Below are 17,625 nucleotides of genomic sequence, written 5' to 3'. Positions count from 1 at the left end.
AAGGCTCTCATCATATACTCCCTCCTATCGTGTCTGGGCAGAATTGCAGACACTTTCAAATTCAACCCTAATTCACGGCTTTTTTTCAACAGTGACCTGTACTTGCTAAGTAATTCCGCCGGTCTCCTACTCTTAATATCATTAGTGCCAACGTGTACAACTATATCACCTTTTGTGCCCTTAAAAGATGATATCCGCTCTACAACGTCATCAACCTTTGCCCCTGGCAGACATACCCTGGTCCTATTCCACCTATCCTTTTTACAAAGCATGTTCCCTGTTTCCCTGACAATAGAGTCACCAACAACCACTAGTTCCTGTGGGACCAGCACATTCTACCTAGGGGGCTGCCTCTGTGTTGCCTGATGACCAAGTGCAAGCTCTGGCGTTGATGTGGGCAGCTGAGAGCTTGATGGGCCCCTCAATTTATTTCCTTCGAGGGCATCCACCCTGTCCTTCAAGCTCTCATAAAGTCCCATGACAACGCTGAGTTGTCGCCTGATTTCCTGGCACTCCTTACATCGTGCACACACAAAGACATCCCCCTTGGCAGTATCATGTCCCGTACCCAACTGCTCCGCAAACATCAAGCAAACAGTGCATTTTAAAAGACTGTGATTCAGAGGGCAACTGCCCCCCTCAGTTCTCCCCTGAACCACAGCACTCCCATTAGCTTGAGCCTTTTGCTTTGATGCTCTGGTCTGAGTCATGATTCCGATTTATTCAATAAAATTTCAAAACAAAATTAATTCCTTAAGTTATATCCCAAAACAGTTATAACGCTATATTTATTTTTTTGGTATCTAGTGTTTTCTGCGAGTTCCCTTTATACAACTTCACGTGTACACTATAGTTATGTATTAATTATTTGTTACAACCAAGTCGTTATATATATATATATAGTTAAAAGTACAATTTAATTGACAATAAAGTTTATCAAGATTAATAGATTTACTGATTAATTGATTGGCAATATTATATTATGCACTATACTACACTAAGCTTATGCTATCGTGTAAAAATGGCGGGAATTCACGAACGGTACTTCTACGGACTCGTAAGTATTGATTAGCTTCCAAATCTCGCTATCTCAATTTAGAATAAACTAAGGATCCTGACTAGGTCTATAATCTACTTATAGAAGATAATTTGATATAACAATTGGTTAATAAATCGACTAAATTTGGTTAAAAAAAAAAAAGACCTCTTGTTCAATTTGTAACATGTGGATTTGATACCATTACCGATACCTAAAATCTCTGGCTAAGTTAAACTTTAAACTAAGTATCGTAACTAGGATGATATATCGTAGCATGATGATTTAAGACAAAGAAGGGAACCTATTGATGGACCCAGAGGAAATTGGTGAGCATTGGAAGGAATATCTAGAAGACTCTACTGTTGAAAAGAAACAATTGATGAGAACGACTATATTGAAACAGAAGACAAGGTGGAAGAGGACCCTAAAGGCCTAACAATTACAAGAAGTGAATTTGAGTTAGCATTAAGTCAATTAAGGAACAAGAAAGCAGCAGGACCAGACAATGTCCAGGTAGAACAACTCCAGAATATGGTAGGAGACATGAAAGATAGGCTTTATCAAGTGATACAAAAAATCTATGAAAGTAGTGAAATCCCAGATGACTTTAATAAAAGCAGAACAATCACTCTTCCAAAGAAAGGAAATGCTAATGACTGCCAATTACAGGACTATAACCCTACTGTCTCATGCATCCAAAATCATCTTGAATGTAGTGAAGAACAGGATCGAGAAAAGGATTGAAAAGGTCATCGATCAAGATCAGTTTGGCTTCAGAACTGGATGTGGGACAAGGAGGCGCTTCTAGCAATGAGAACAATTCTTGAAAGAATAATGGAAATGAACAGGAGAACATACATTGCTTTTGTTGATATACAAAAAGCCTTTGATAACGTAAAGTGGAAGAAGTTGTTCAGATTCATAAAAAACTTTGGCCTGGACTGGAGAGACAGAAGGCTTATCCTGCATCTGTACAAGACACAACGTACTGAAATAGATATTAATGGTACCATAAAGGAAGCAAGGATCAGGAGAGGTGTGAGGCAGGGTTGCTCTTTCTTGAAAGAATAATCCCCATACTTTTTCAACAGGTTCATTGAGGAATCCATAACAAAAATGAAGCAGGAAGCAAAGGGTATCAAGATTAATGGATAACAGATTCACTGCATCAGATTCACAGATGACATAGCACTATTAGCTGGCTCAGAGCAGGAGCTGTGTAAGATGATGGAAAGGCTATCATTAAGGCTACAAGATTCACATCTAAAGATAAATGTACAAAAGACTAAAATACTTGTCGTCACCAAGAATGATGAACAACCTCAAACAAACAAACATCAAAAGAGGGAACAACAAAGTGGAACAAGTGAAACAGTTTTGTTATTTGGGGAATTTCATTACCCGGTGCGCTACAGAGATCAGAAGAAGAATCACCCTTGCCAAGCAAGCTTTCAGTAACAAGCAAAATATTCTAACCAGCAGACACATTGACAGGGAGACCAGGAAAAAGTTTGCTAAGTCATTTTGGAGTGTGCTGCTGTATGGAAGTGAAACCTGGATATTATGCAAGCAAGGCAGCAAGAGACTGGAGGCTTTGGAGATGTGGGTCTGGGGAAGGATGTTGAGGATTAGCTGGACCGAGCGATGATCCAACGAATCTGTATTGAATGAGATGCAAGAAAAGCGGCAGCTATTCACGACTGCAGCAAAAAGACAATCTAAACTTTTAGGACACACCTTAAGACATAAATTTTTAGTGAATATCTCAGAAAGAAAAATATTGAGAAAGAAAGAAAGGGGACGACCAAGGAAGAAAATTCTGGAAAACCTAATGAGGAAAATGAAACTTTCAGCAGAAGACAGAGATGTATGATTGCAGCGACAAGGCGAAGCCTTTAGAGTTTGATGATGATACAGGAATTTTGCTAGCAAGGATAAGGAGGTGATTATCCTATTGCATTTGTCAAGCCACATATTAAGTATTGCATATACAAGTCTGGGAGCATTTTAGGAAGGATGTAGACTGCTGGAACAAACAGAGAAGGGCAATGAGATTGGTGAGGGGAATAAAGGGATGCTCTTACCAAGAAAGAGCTTCAGTTTTGCAAATTGCAGCATCTGGAGAATAGGCACCTGCGAGGTGATATGACTGAGGTGTTTAAGGCTTTGAATGGATTGGGCAAGCTCCTGCTGATGAGATTCTTCCTCTTGCTCAGACTATACACAAGAGAGCAAAACGAGGAAGGATGGTTGCAGAAGATATGTGCAGAAGTTTGCTTTTAGCCAGCAAGCAGTTGATTGTTGGAACAAACTTGCATCTGTTGTTGTGGAAGTTAATAGCTTAAATAAATTCAAGGCTACAAGATTCACATCTAAAGATAAATGCACAAAAGACTAAAATACTTGTCGTCACCAAGAATGATGAACAACCTCAAACAAACATCAAAATGAATAAGTGAAATGGGAAGGGGGTTTTTTTGTTTTTTTTTTTTTTTTTGCTAATGCTGTATAAGCTTGCTTTCTTGCATCACTTACCACTACCAATACTAATACTTTGTAAACTTTACAAGGAAGTCATTAACTATAACAAATATGTGAGTTTTTTTCATTTAATAGCATTTTCATATTTACAGATTTAAAAAAAAAATGAGGGTTAACTTTCCAGCAGTATTAAATGATGTAAGGCTCATATGTTTTGAACTTTTTAAGTGTCAAACAACAACTGAAACATGACATTAACACGTTACATATGTTAATAGAAATGGAACTTACCCATGCAAGGCTGATGTAGGTAATACATGGCAATCTCTTCGCCCAATCAAGTGTGAGCTATCCCGAAATGCATCCTTAATATCACCTACAGACATGGAGTCCTTTAAAATTAAAATGCATGAGATTTAATAAACCAGAAATGTTTATATATATATATACAAAGGGTACTAGGAAAGTTTTGCAATACAGCTTTGTTTATTTAATTTTTTCAAAGTAATTTCCTCTACATTCAATACACCTCTCCATCCTCCGAAACCAATCTTTAAACCAGTTCTGCCAAGTTTCACTAGGGAGTAAAGCACACTCGTTGTCCCAAGCCCGTAGAAGGTCCTCATCACTGGAAAACCGCCTCCCTTTTAGCTTCATTTTCACATGCGGGAACAGTGCAAAGTCGCAGGGAGCAAGGTCTGGACTGTAGGGAGGGTGCTCGAGAAGTTTCAGTCCTGTCGTGGTCAAATATTCGGTGCAGGCTTTGGCGCGGTGAGCTGGAGCATTTTCGTGATGGAGGTACCAGGTGTCCATTCTTGACTTTGGCCGCAGGTTCTTCATAGATCCAATGACTTTAGGCAGGCATTGTTCAGTATACCACTTAGCTGTGACTGTCTTCTGCGTGTCCAAAACGACACGTTCCACAATTCCACTCGATTTGAAAAATACAGCTATCATTTTCTTCTTTACAGATCGGGATTTTCTGACAATTACGGGTGTGTCGTCATCATCAAAGACCCAAACTTTGTTTTGAGCCTTGGTCGGCAGTTCGTAATAGTACAGCCAAGTCTCGTCACTTGTCACGATGTTGTTCACATACCGAGATTGTCCCTTATCAAACTTTTTTAACATCTCCCGGCACCAAGTCACACGTCGTGTCATCTGCTCTTCAGTCAGTTGATGCGGCACCCAGAGAGAACAAAGTTTCTTCAAGTGCAAATGATCTTGCAGAATCGAACGAATTGCTGGTGCATTTAGGCCCAAAGTATCCTCTATCTGTTGGTAGGTCACTCGCCTGTTTTCGTCAAGCATTTTCCTCAAAGCAGTAACGTTTTCCTCCGTAACTGACGTTCGTGGCCTTCCCGGCCTCTCAGAATCCTCCAGAGTGAAATTTCCCCTTTGGAATTCTCTATACCACCTGACTATCGTTGTACGATGTGGACAATCATCATCTAGTGCAAGAGTCATTTCTTCTAAGCACTGGTCTATGGTTAAACCACGCACGAAATTATACCGCAAAACTGTCCTTATCTCATTTCGTGACCACGATGCCATCGCAAGCACTTTACACTCTCACTACTAATGAATAACTGAGCCCATTGACTTGGCGCGGCAGCTACTATGCACGTATGAACATGTCTCAGCATGCAGCAACAAGCAGCTTCCTGTGATTCATTGTTGCATCATATTGCAAAACTTTCCTAGTACCCTTTGTATGTATATATATATATATACACACATACATATATATATAAAAAGGTTTAATATTTGTAAAATAATAAGAGAAGTTTACCTCAATATGATACATAGAACACTTCCATATGATACTCTCCAGAAATTAAAACGAAAACAATTAAAAAATCAAAAATCTTACATTGCTGTATGAAATAATTAAAATCAAATGAACCACAATTAAAAATCAATTTAACGCAATTAAAAATTAAGTAAAAAATTTAATGAAAAAATTGCAAAACGATTTATTTCGTTAAATTTTTTACTTAAATTTTAATTGCGTTAAATTGATTTTTAATTATTTCATACAGTAATGTAAGATTTTCGATATTTTAATTGTTTTCGTTTTAATTTCTGAAGAGTATCATACAGAAGTGGTCTACATATCATATTGAGGTAAACTTCTCTTATTCTTTTACAAATATTGATATCAATGTAGAATGTATTGAGCATTACAGCTCTGGTTCATACTAAAAAAAGGTTTAAGTAATACACCAGGATTAGCCAAGCTTAGTAACCTAACAAATCACACAAATAAATATTCAAAGGCTTGAGCCTTGTTTACGTATTTTATCTTTCTATTAAACAAAATTCATATGAACAATAAATATTTAATTTTCACAATTAATTTCAAAACTGTGATTAATAGCTACATTTTAACTATATTTAATGTGCTAAAACTGACAGTGGTCACACCCCAGTTTGCTGCAATATAGATCACAGAGTACCTGACAAGTTCTCAACTTTGTTTTTTTATTTCTGGAAAACATTTTTTGTATTTTTAAATTTTCTTGAAACACTAATGCTTGATCATTTAATAATGGATTGCAATATTTATTAAATGTGATTTTTATTCATTTTTTATAAAACATTTGAAAGTTTAAAAATGTTGAATTTTTTGTATTCTATTTTCAAAGAAACAAAACTTTTATTAGTTCAGCTGGAAAAAAAAAAGTTCAGTTATAAAATATACATATGAAACATAGTCACCTCCATTTTCAAGTGCACATATTAATGTTTTGTCCAAATAAATAAAAGAATAAACTAATAAATAATGATAACAATCAAAACAAGAACCCATATTACATCAACAATAATAATAAAGTAAAAAATGTTCTGTATAACAATTTTTTCTCCTTGTGTGTAGATTGTTGTTGTTATTTGGTTTTCAGGAGCATTAGCAACTAAGGCCATATTGCTCCGGGGATATACAGTGGTCATTCCCTGACCTTTCCGCATCCTCTGTATTTGGTGGTCACGGGCTCGAACCCCGGTCTGATCAAGAAGTGTGTGCTATGCACTGCTGCTCCTGCCCACCTGGCTACGGAGGCGCCTCCTTGTGTGTAGATATGTGCCATGTATGTGAAGATACTGTACTCAGCAATGTTAATCTGTGTAGTGGTGAGTATGTTTGAATAGGTGGTGTTATGCTGCATTGTTTCTGTTGCGTGATCGCCCTCTTAGCCCCGAAGGAGCAGAATTTGCAACTCGCTATTAAACATACATTTTGTGCAACAATTAAACTTAAAAGAGCATCCAATTTCTGTAGCATTTACTCTATCGGCAATCACTGTAGTTTTGCTTTTAGCAATGTATTGTTTCTGTACACTAAAACCAAAGCAAGCACACTGAAGTAGAATTCAAAAAAATAAACATGCACGTAATACCGGACAGGTGTTTTTGTGCATAACACCACTATTCATTTACTGTTCATTCAGTGGCGGAATCAGGGTAGGGGCACTAGGGCATGTGCCCCCATCCCCATCGTTTTTCGGTAAATATACACCAATTGTTTAAATTCACTTTAGCTACAAAAAAAAAAATTTTTTTTTTCAGTTGTTAACATAGGATTTTATCTATTTTTGCATTGTTTCTCAGCTATTTTCAACTGACTGCAGTTGGAAACACTGATGCTAATGTCATTGCTATTCTAGTGCACAAAATAGTGCCCTTCTGTCATATTTTTCTGGATATTTTTCTCTTAAGAAAATTATGAAGATAATTTTCTGAAGAGAAAATGACTTGGCTTTACATAGGATTAAGTACATCCTTCTTAATTACTGGGCATGGCAACTTGAACTCAAAGTTGTTTGCCTTTGGTCTAGTTGCCTCCCCTTTGTGTAAGTGTGGGGTTCCAGAGACTGTGGAGCATATAATATTTGAGTATCACTATTATTTAGACATAAGAAATGAGTTACAGTTATTGACAAATCTCTATGATGTGGAAAACCTTTCATTTTGGTTGACTTCAAGGAAAACTTTCTTGCACTGTGTTATTTCACGGCCGTTAAAAGGAGAAAGAGAATTAGGAGTGTTGATTAAGATTAAGATGCATTTAGGGCTAGAGCCTCAAGTTGCGAGCAAATTTAGACTATGTATATATTAAGTGCAATAGCATCATTAATACACAGCCATTTCTGAATAAACAGAATATTTATAAGGCGGCATCATTTTAAGTTATATCTCATATTGTGAATACCTTCACAACGAGTTGCCATAATATTGCACTACTTTGCATAAGTAATGCTTCACCATAAGGAGAAGACTAATGTTACTTATTCTCAGATAGGTACCACCACCCAGACAGCACCATTTCAGGGCTATTTGGCCCTTCTTTGTGGGTGGGTGGGTGATGCAATGATGGCAAAACAGTTATGAAGTATAACTCCACAATACGAGAGATACCTGATGGTGTATGATGTATTTAGACTAAGATGCATTTAGGGCTAGAGTCTCAAGCTGCGAGAAAATTTAGACTATGTATATATTAAGTGCAATAGCATAATTAATACACTGCCATTTCTGAATAAACAGAATACAATCGATTCCGGTTATTTGGGACACATCGGGACTAGTGCATTTTGGCCCGATTAAGCGGCTGCCCCAATTATCTGAAGTTTCACGTAAATAGTTAAAAATACAATGTATCCCCCCCTTTACAATTAGTTCACTGTACAATCAAATCATGTTTCGACGAACTCACCATAGTAAAGAACCGTTCACTATACGATGTGTAGTAAGCGCCGATCATTGTGATCACATTCGTGAATTGAATTTTAATTCAATTAAACAGCGATTCTAATTAGCGAAAATAGGATATTAAGCACAAATTTACTCTTTATTACCTTACCAATTAAAAAATTAAATGATACTTGAAATTCGGAAGAATATACGTGAAAATCGGAATAATTAATACGCACTGTAATATGTACATACTAACTAAACTAGTTGACATTTCTGTTCACTATTTGTGGGTGGGGGTTAAAATTTAAAACAGTAAAAAGTAAACTGTTTTAAAATTTAAAACAGTAAAGCAATCAATAACAAAAAACACGGCACACACAAATTGCAAGTAACACAATATGCGCTGCAAGTGAGAATGGAGTAACGAGTTACAAAGCTTTAAAAATAGGAATGAAGAGAAGATTCTGAAAATTATTTTTTTTATATGATTGAAGATTCCATGGAAGTGTAAACACATTTCACCATAATAACCCACAGAATTCCAGCTGTTGGTATTATCGCAAATTCAATAAGATTGAGTTTACTATCCATTTATGATAGATCGCACTAACAGAAAAGCCCAATAAACAGGTGACTGCTAATTGTTTTTATTGTTTTATGGTTGTGACCTCCAGAAATCCGACCAAACTATGTGGTTCAGTCGGAGACAATCGCAGGGTAATCTCCAGTACTGAGGTCTCCTGCCCCGATTAAACGGCATTTTGTCCCAATTAAGTGAAGTAAACCCCGGCTATTTTCTCGATTGGTTTCTGTTTTTTAAGATTTGCCCCAAATAAACAGCTGCCCCGATTAACCGGTAGCCCAAATAACCGGAATGCACTGTATTTATAAGGCGGCATCATTTTAAGTTAGCATTAGCATTAGCATTAGCAGAGGCATATGATGCAAGAAAGCAAGCTTATTCAGCATCAGCCAAAAAAAAAAAAAAAAAAAACACCACTCCCATTTCACCCCTCCGTTCGTTCGAAATACCTGTCCAGTTGAGCTTTAAATTTGTTTAGGCTATCAACTTCAACAACAAGTGATGGAAGTCGGTTCCACCAACCAACCACCCGCTGGCCAAAGGCAAATTTCCGCACATCTATCCGACATCCGTCCTTCCTCAATTTGAATTTATGCCCTCTGAGGTGATTATTCTGAGAAAGATGAAGAATCCCATTGGCATTGAGCATGCTCAAACCATTCAAAGCCTTATACACCTCTATCAGATCACCTCGCCGGTGCCTAGTCTCCAGACTCTGTAATTTGCAAAACTTAAGCCTTTCTTCGTAAGAGCAACCCTTTGTTCCATTTACTAATCTTGTTGCCCTTCTCTGTACCCGTTCCAGCAGCTCTACATCCTTCTTGAAATGAGGCCTCCAGACCTGTATACAGTACTCAAGATGTGGCCTTACCACTGCCTTATACAAGGGAATAATCACCTCCTTATCCCTGCTAGAAAAATTCCTGTATATCATTGACAAGACACCATGCGCTACTCTTGCAGCTCGTCTGCACTGCTCAGAGAACTTCATATCTGCCTGCACAATTACCCCCAGGTCCTTTTCATTCTCCACCACTGTCAGTGTAGTACCGCAGAGTTGATACGTTGCTCTGGGGTTACTGTTTCCCATATGCAGCACTTTACATTTGTCGATGTTAAACCTCATTTGCCACCTCTCAGCCCATCTGTTCAACCTTTCCAGATCCTGTTGCAGCAGCATAGCGTCAGTATTGTCCTTAACGACCCTGCCAACCTTTGTATCATCTGCAAACTTGGACATTAAACTTGATATCCCATCATCAATATCATTCATAAACACCGAAAACAACAACGGACCCAACACTGAACCTTGAGGAACTCCACTAATAACATTAGTCCACGTTGAGCAGTGTCCATTGATTACCACTCTCTGTCTTCTGCCACTCAACCATCCCCTTATCCATAGCAGCAATTTGCCTCCAATGCCACACTGCTCCAATTTGTGCAGCAGTCTTCCATGTGCAACAGTATCAAAAGCCTTTCTAAGATCCAAATATATAATATCAAAGTTATTCCCTGCATCCAGTTCTTTTGTGACTACATCATAGTATCCAATCAAATTGGTCAGGCAAGACCTGCCCTTAACAAAACCATGCTGCGTCTGAGCTATAACTGAATTCTTGTCTAGATGATCCTGCAGTGCTTCTTTAACCAGTGCCTCCATTAATTTACCTGGAACAGAAGTTAAACTAACAGGTCTATAATTACTTGTGTCAGCCTTTGATCCTCCTTTGTGAATTGGGGTTACATTTGCACATCTCCAGTCTATGGGCACCTCCCCTGAGTCCAAAGAAGCTCTCATAATTATGGCTAGGGGTTTGCATACTTCCTTTGCTGCCTCTTTTAATATAACTGGATAGATCCCATCCACCCCAGGTGCCTTTTTTATGTTTATCCTCAACAATCTCTCCTCCACTTTCCTCTCAGTTATTACAAAATCATCCAGCTCACTGCCAATGTTTACTTTACCTACATCATTCTCCTTCCTGAATAACTCCTCATGCGTGAATGTAGATGCAAAATACTCGTTTAGATTGTTAGCCACCTGAGCAGGATCCTCAACTGTTGAACCATCAATATCCAGTGGACCAATCTGATTCATCCCTTTCCTTTTCGAGTTCAAGTATGTAAAAAACTCTTTTCTGTTTTTCTTTGCATCCTTTGCCAAGGATTTTTCATAGTCTGCCTTTGCCTGCCTAATCTCCTTTGTGACTTGGTTACAGACCAACTTATATCTATCATAGGCTTCCATGTCACCCATTAATTTGTATGTATCCCATGCATTTTTCTTCTCTGCCACATGTCTCATTAGTTCATCTGACAACCATTTAGGCCTAAACCTTGAACAATATTTCTTAGTTGGTATGTAAAGCCTGGTAGCCTCCAAGATTAGTTCCTTGAATGCTTCCCATTTTGAGTTTGCTGTTGGTAACATCATCAGTTGGTCCCACTGTATAGAATTTAAATACTGTCTCAGACCATCATAGTCGCCTTTACGAAAACAAAAACCCTTCCCTTTACCTCTGATGGTAGTTACCTCCTTGAGTAAATCCCACTTCAACACACTGTGATCACTGCCACCTAGTGGTTCATTTATCTGCAGGTTCTTAATGCATGAAGAATCACTACTGATAATCAGATCAAGAGTATTGCTTCCTCTTGTTGCCTCACGAACATGCTGATGTAGAAAACAATCATCCAATAAATCCACAAAAGCCTTGCTAGTGTGCGAGTGACCAACCCACAAATTCCAGTCAATATCTGGGAAATTAAAGTCCCCCATTATAAGACTCTCAGATTTACTGGCCCACTCTATTTCCCTGTACAATATCTTATTATACTCATCAGAGTCATTAGGCCTATAGCACACTCCTACTCTCAATTTTGATTTCCCTATGCTTATGTCGCACCAAACTGACTCGACACTGCCCTGTCCATCGATGTCGACTGGCTTCACTTCCTTGGACTTTATGTGTTTCTTAATTAATAGCATAACCCCTCCTCCCCTCCTGTCCTGTCTATCCTTTCTATACACATTGTATTCCCCAAATTCCAGTTCCGCATTACTTATATCTGTGTGACACCACGTCTCTGATATCCCAACAATATCTGCCTTTGATGTTTTGAGCAATACCTCAAATTCATCAAATTTATTTACCAAACTCCTAGCATTGGTGTACACGCAGGTATACATGCACCTGTTTCTATTCTTAGCTACCCTAACACAACCCATGTGTTTACTTGTACCGCAATGACTACCAGCAGTCTCTGAAATATCCTGCATCTTGTTTTTCAGACTTCTGCTCATTTCAATAGAAGCAGTGCAAGAATCACTTCCACCTCTGCCAGTGGCTACTGTTAATCTATTAGTCCTTGTATCCCCCCCAACTAGCAGTTTTCCGACCCACCTAACACTGCCTCGACAGCATCAGCAAAAATTCTTGCACCCTTTCTATTTAAGTGTATCCCATCCCTGTAGAAGCAATCTCTCCTGTTAACAAGTACAGTCCAGGCTGAAAAAAATTCTACCCCTTGAGCCTTGCACAATCCCTCCAGGGCCGAATTGATCGACAAGGCTCTCATCATATACTCCCTCCTATCGTGTCTGGGCAGAATTGCAGACACTTTCAAGTTCAACCCTAATTCACGGCTTTTTTTCAACAGTGACCTGTACTTGCTAAGTAATTCCGCCGGTCTCCTACTCTTAATATCATTAGTGCCAACGTGTACAACTATATCACCTTTTGTGCCCTTAAAAGATGATATCCGCTCTACAACGTCATCAACCTTTGCCCCTGGCAGACATACCCTGGTCCTATTCCACCTATCCAAGTTATATCTCATATTGTGAAGTGCAATATTATGGCAACTCGTTGTGAAGGTATTCACAATATGAGGTTTAACTTAAAACTATGCCGCCTTATAAATATTCTGTTTATTCAGAAATGGCTGAGTATTAATGATGCTATTGCACTTAATATATACACAGTCTAAATTTGCTCGCAGCTTGAGGCTCTAGCCCTAAATGCATCTTAGTCTAAATACATCATACACCATCAGGCATGTCTCATATTGTGGAGTTATACTTCATAACTGTTTTGCCATCATTGCATCACTTGGGTACCTACCCACCAAAGGGCTAAATAGCCCTGAAATGGTACCAGAAGGAGCCTGATGATGTCCAGAGATTCCAAGAATAGGTAACAACAGCCTTCTCCACTGGGGAAGCATTGTCTATTTGCAGAGTTTGAGTTTTTGAGTAGTGTGAATTGAAGGAGTTACTGTCCCTTTCATTCTTCTACACCATTTCTTTTCCTCTTCCACTCTTACTTCCCTCTACCTTTTTGCTATTCTAAGTCTAATAGGGACAAGCGGATAATCGAGTTATTATCCCACACATATACAAAATAGCCCTGAAAGGGTGCCGTCTGGGTGGTGGTACCTATCTGAGAATAAGTAACATTAGTCTTCTCCTTATGGTGAAGCGTTACTTATTCGAAGTAGGGCAATATTATGGCAATTCGTGAAGGTATTCACAATATGAGATATAACTTAAAATGATGCCGCCTTATAAATATTCTGTTTATTCAGAAATGGCTGAGCATTAATGATGCTATTGCACTTAATGGGTGTTGATTATTGAGTTTGATCATTGTTTCACAATAATGTCAGGATTGTGGTGAGGGATTGTTGTCATCAGGAAGGTTGTACAACAGGTTAAAGACTGCATTTTGGTTTGAGAATGTTGCTACTGTCTTGTAAATATAAACTGATAAATACTTGTTTATTTTGTGATTAGTGCATGGTTTGCACCTACAGAATTGTAAATAATAAATATGTTATAATAGTTTCTCCTCATTGTTTGATTGAGGATGTTGCTGGCAAGTTGTCGGCAGAATTAAATTATTATGATAACATGTTTATTTTACATGTTAACCAGGAAAAACTTTGGCAGATTCTACATGAATAAAATATCCCAACCCAACTCCAGAAAGCGATCCAAAGCCTATATAAAAACTCAAAAGGCTGTATAAAATATTCTAATGGCCAACTATCAGACCCAATTAACACCAATAAAGGAGTGAAACAAGGATGTGGACTATCACCAAATTTATTTAATATCTACATCAATAAAATTCTTAAAGAATGGAAACAAACAATTAACAACGGAATACAGTTGAACAACAGGAATAAAATCCAAACTATATTATATGCTTATGATCAAGTTATAATTGCAAAATCCGAAGATGAACTACAGATAGCAGCAAATAAACTGAATAAAATAGGTAAAAAGTACGAGATGAAAATCTCCACCTCAAAAACAAAATCAGTGGGATATTATGTGGAAAAACATATAAAGATTCAAAATTGTTATTGATGATAAAATAATAGAACAGATATCTGACTTCACCTATTTAGGAAATTTAATATAAAATTAAGGGAAAGACATCCACACTAAACTACAAAAATATAATAAAATGAATGGAACGATTAAATGACACTTCAGAAAACAAATGACAACTGAAACAAAATTACGACTGCACAACGTCACTTCGAAATCAGCCCTCTTCTACAGCTGTGAGACTTGGGTCATAAACAAGAAATATGCACACAAACTAGAAGCAGCACAAATGAGATTTTTAAGACTATTACTAGGCTTTACAAGACTAGACCACCAAAGAAATTTAGATATCCACGAGAAATTAAAAGTAGATAACATAGTAAATGACATAACATGGTATCAGGAAAAATGGATCTGCCACATAGAAAAAATGAACCTAGACTGGATTCCAAAATTAGCCTTTAACGATGGCGAGATCAAGATGACCTCCAAGAGCTACAACGGAACAGGTCTCAAAAGACCTAAGCCGGACCAAGTTCATGATGATGATGTTTATTTTAATGGTACTGATTAAACTTGATAATTATAAAGGTTAAATTAAAAAAAAAAAAAAATACATAAAATTATTTTATCCTCAATCAAATTCTCTATGTAAATGTTCAGCCTTCTCGTTTGGCTCTGCCAACAAATTGTCAGCTTTAATTTTCTGTTTCTGAAGTTCTGTTTCAGTAATGTGTATAACCACAAATTACTGTTGTAAATAAGTTCAAGGTATAGTATGGTTCACCCAGGTTGACAGTTGTATTTTGTATTATGATTGGTAAGTAAAAATTAAAGTGCAGGATGGAAGCCTCCTCAACAATTCATGCTGAAGGAAATGGACCATAATCTGCCACGATGGTCCAGTGTGAATTGGCAGATCGGTAATATGTTACCGATCTGCCAACTAGTGTTTCAGGGTAACTAGTGTTTAATTAGTTGCTAGGTGATAACTCATTCATTTATAGTTTAGAATTTGAATACATGTAAATGCCTATTGAGTTATGGAGTTTTTTTTTTTTTTTTTATGAGAACCCCAAACACGAGAGGTATTCGAACCTATAGTACTTAGTACCGTGCTTGGGTTGGAGGTTGAGAAGACGAAAGAAGATATTTGTTGACATTGGACTTGAAGTTCTGTAGATTGTAATTTTCAGGAAATACATATGAAGGAAGGTTGTTCCAGAAAACGGCAGTTGAATGAATAAATGAGGAAGATGAAAATTTGGTTCTGTGGGTTTGAAGTTGGACAGTAAATGGATGTTGGCTGGTGGCGGCACGTGTTCGGACTGTTTTGAAAGAGAGAGCGGGAATTATAGAAGCCAATTCAGAAGAACAGTGCCCATGGAAGTATCTGTAGAAGAGGCATGCAGCAGAAAGAGTACGTCTATGAGAAAGCGAGTGGAGAGACTCTGTTAGAGATGAATCATTAATTAACCTAACTGCCCTCTTCTGAATGGAATCAAGAAGCCTGAAAGAGGTTTTGGGGGCACCACCCCAGATGTGGGAACAATATTCCATGGCAGGGCAGCTTTGCGATTTATACAGAGTGAGCAGCTGTTTGGAAGAAAAGTAACGCCGAGAGCGAAAGAGAAAAACAAGTCTTTTAGATGCAGAGGAAGCAATATTTGTAATGTGCTTGTGCCAAGAGAGATTAGAAGTCAGGGTAATCCCCAAAAGAGATATATCATTTTGCCTAGAAATCGGAGTGTCACTAAAGATAAGCATAGGAGCAGAAGAATCCTTTTTGCGAGATATAAGACAAGACTGAGTTTTAGAAGGGTTGAAATCAACTAAGTTGTCTTTGCCCCACTGGAGAATTACCTGAAAATCGGCATTTAAGGAATTGGCAGTAGATTTTCGAGAACTTGAAGCTGATTGAGCTGGACAAGGTTTCTCAAAATGGAAAGTTGAATGCAATGTGCTAACATCAGCAAAACTATGGATAGGATTTCCAGTCAATGGAAGAAGGTCATTGATATACAAGAGGAAAAGAGTGGGGGAAAGAACTGAACCTTGGGGGACACCGGCATTAGTGGAGAAGTTAGAAGACAGAGAGCCATCTACCATCACCCTCAGTGAGCGATCAGAGAGAAAACTGGATAACCAATTACTAAAAACAGTTGGCAAACCATAAGATGGAAGCTTGTTTAGAAGACCTTTATGCCAAACACGATCAAAAGCCTTTGAGATATCAAGAGCAACTACTTGTGTTTCACCGAACCTTTCCATTGAATTAGTCCATAAATGGGTAACATAAGCCAGAATATCACCAGTGGATCGACACTGACGGAATCCATACTGGCGATCGTTGATCAGACGGAAGGTTTCTAGGTAGTTTAAGAGTTGGCGGTAAATTGATTTCTCCATTACTTTAGAAAGAGTAGAAGTAATTGCAATGGGACGATAATTGGATGGAAGGGATTTGTCATCCTTTTTAGGAACTGGCTGGATATGAGCAAATTTCCAAGCAGAAGGAAAAACACCTTTGGAATAAGAAAGTGAAAAAAGGCGGCAAAGAATAGGAGTAAGTTCAGGAGCACAGGTTTTGAGAACAAGTGGAGAAATACCATCAGAACCTGGAGCTTTCTTAGCATCAAGATTCATCAAAACCCTTCTGATATCCTTTTGACGGAAGAGCACAGGAGGAATTGAATGGAACGTGTTAGGAATGGTGGGAGGTGTTTTACCAAGATCATTAATACATGAGCTCAAAGAAAAATGGGATGCTAGCAGGTCAGCTTTATCCTTGGCTGAAGTGACAACAGAACCATCTGGTTTGGACAGAGGTGGGAGCAGAGATGGGCAAAAGTTGCGGCCAATAGCTTTGGCAAGAGACCAGAATGCTCGGCTACCATTAGGGCAAGAAGCAAGTTTTCTATTCTTAGACTGTTCAAAACCTAGTTTGGACTGATTAATAACTGCTTTACAATTGTTGCGAACTTTGGTGTAGACAGAAAATGAAACTGAAGAATTAGAAACAAGCCAATTACGATATGCAACGTTCTTCTCTTGGACAGCCTTAGCACATTTATTGGAAAACCAAGGTTTAGATAAAGGACGAGATTTTAAAGTGGAGTGGAGTGTGGGATAAAGGATTCCATTCCTGCAAGAATAATTTCACTGACACGATCTGAGCAAACGTTGACATCAGAAGTTTTCAAACAGTAATCAGACCAAGGAAAAGAAGAAAAGAAGTCTCGCAGGTCATCCCATTTTGCATTCTTGTAATGCCAAACAATACGAGGTTGGGAATAGCCATGAGATAAAGGTTCCATTGGAGAAGAGGCAATCACCAAGTTGTGATCTGAAGTGCTTAAAGGACCTCTCACTTCAAACTTGTACTTAGAAGGGTTGTTTGTGAGAAAAAGATCAAGCGTATTGGCTGTATGATTAGGATTGTCCAGTATTCTTGTAGGTAAATGAACAATCTGTGCTAGGTCATTA

General features: G+C 38.1%; 1 protein-coding gene across 7 annotated transcripts in view; it reads right to left on the bottom strand.

Annotated features, from left to right (window-relative positions):
- The window catches only part of Arfrp1 (ADP-ribosylation factor related protein 1), a 262,721-nt gene that overhangs the window by 87,401 nt on the left and 157,695 nt on the right, over positions 1-17,625 (bottom strand). For all 7 annotated transcript variants that reach the window (XM_090381339.1, XM_090381340.1, XM_090381337.1 and 4 more), the window contains exon 7: positions 3,812-3,912. In XM_090381339.1, coding sequence (XP_090237465.1) covers positions 3,812-3,912 — 101 coding nt within the window. The remainder of the gene's footprint in view (positions 1-3,811; positions 3,913-17,625) is intronic.

The sequence above is a fragment of the Mastigoproctus giganteus genome, chromosome 9 (assembly GCF_048544385.1).
Source record: "Mastigoproctus giganteus isolate SK-2022 chromosome 9, ASM4854438v1, whole genome shotgun sequence".
Classification (NCBI taxonomy): domain Eukaryota; kingdom Metazoa; phylum Arthropoda; class Arachnida; order Uropygi; family Thelyphonidae; genus Mastigoproctus; species Mastigoproctus giganteus.
The sequence above is the reverse complement of the archived record's forward strand: the minus strand, read 5'-3'. Positions and strand labels throughout refer to the sequence as shown.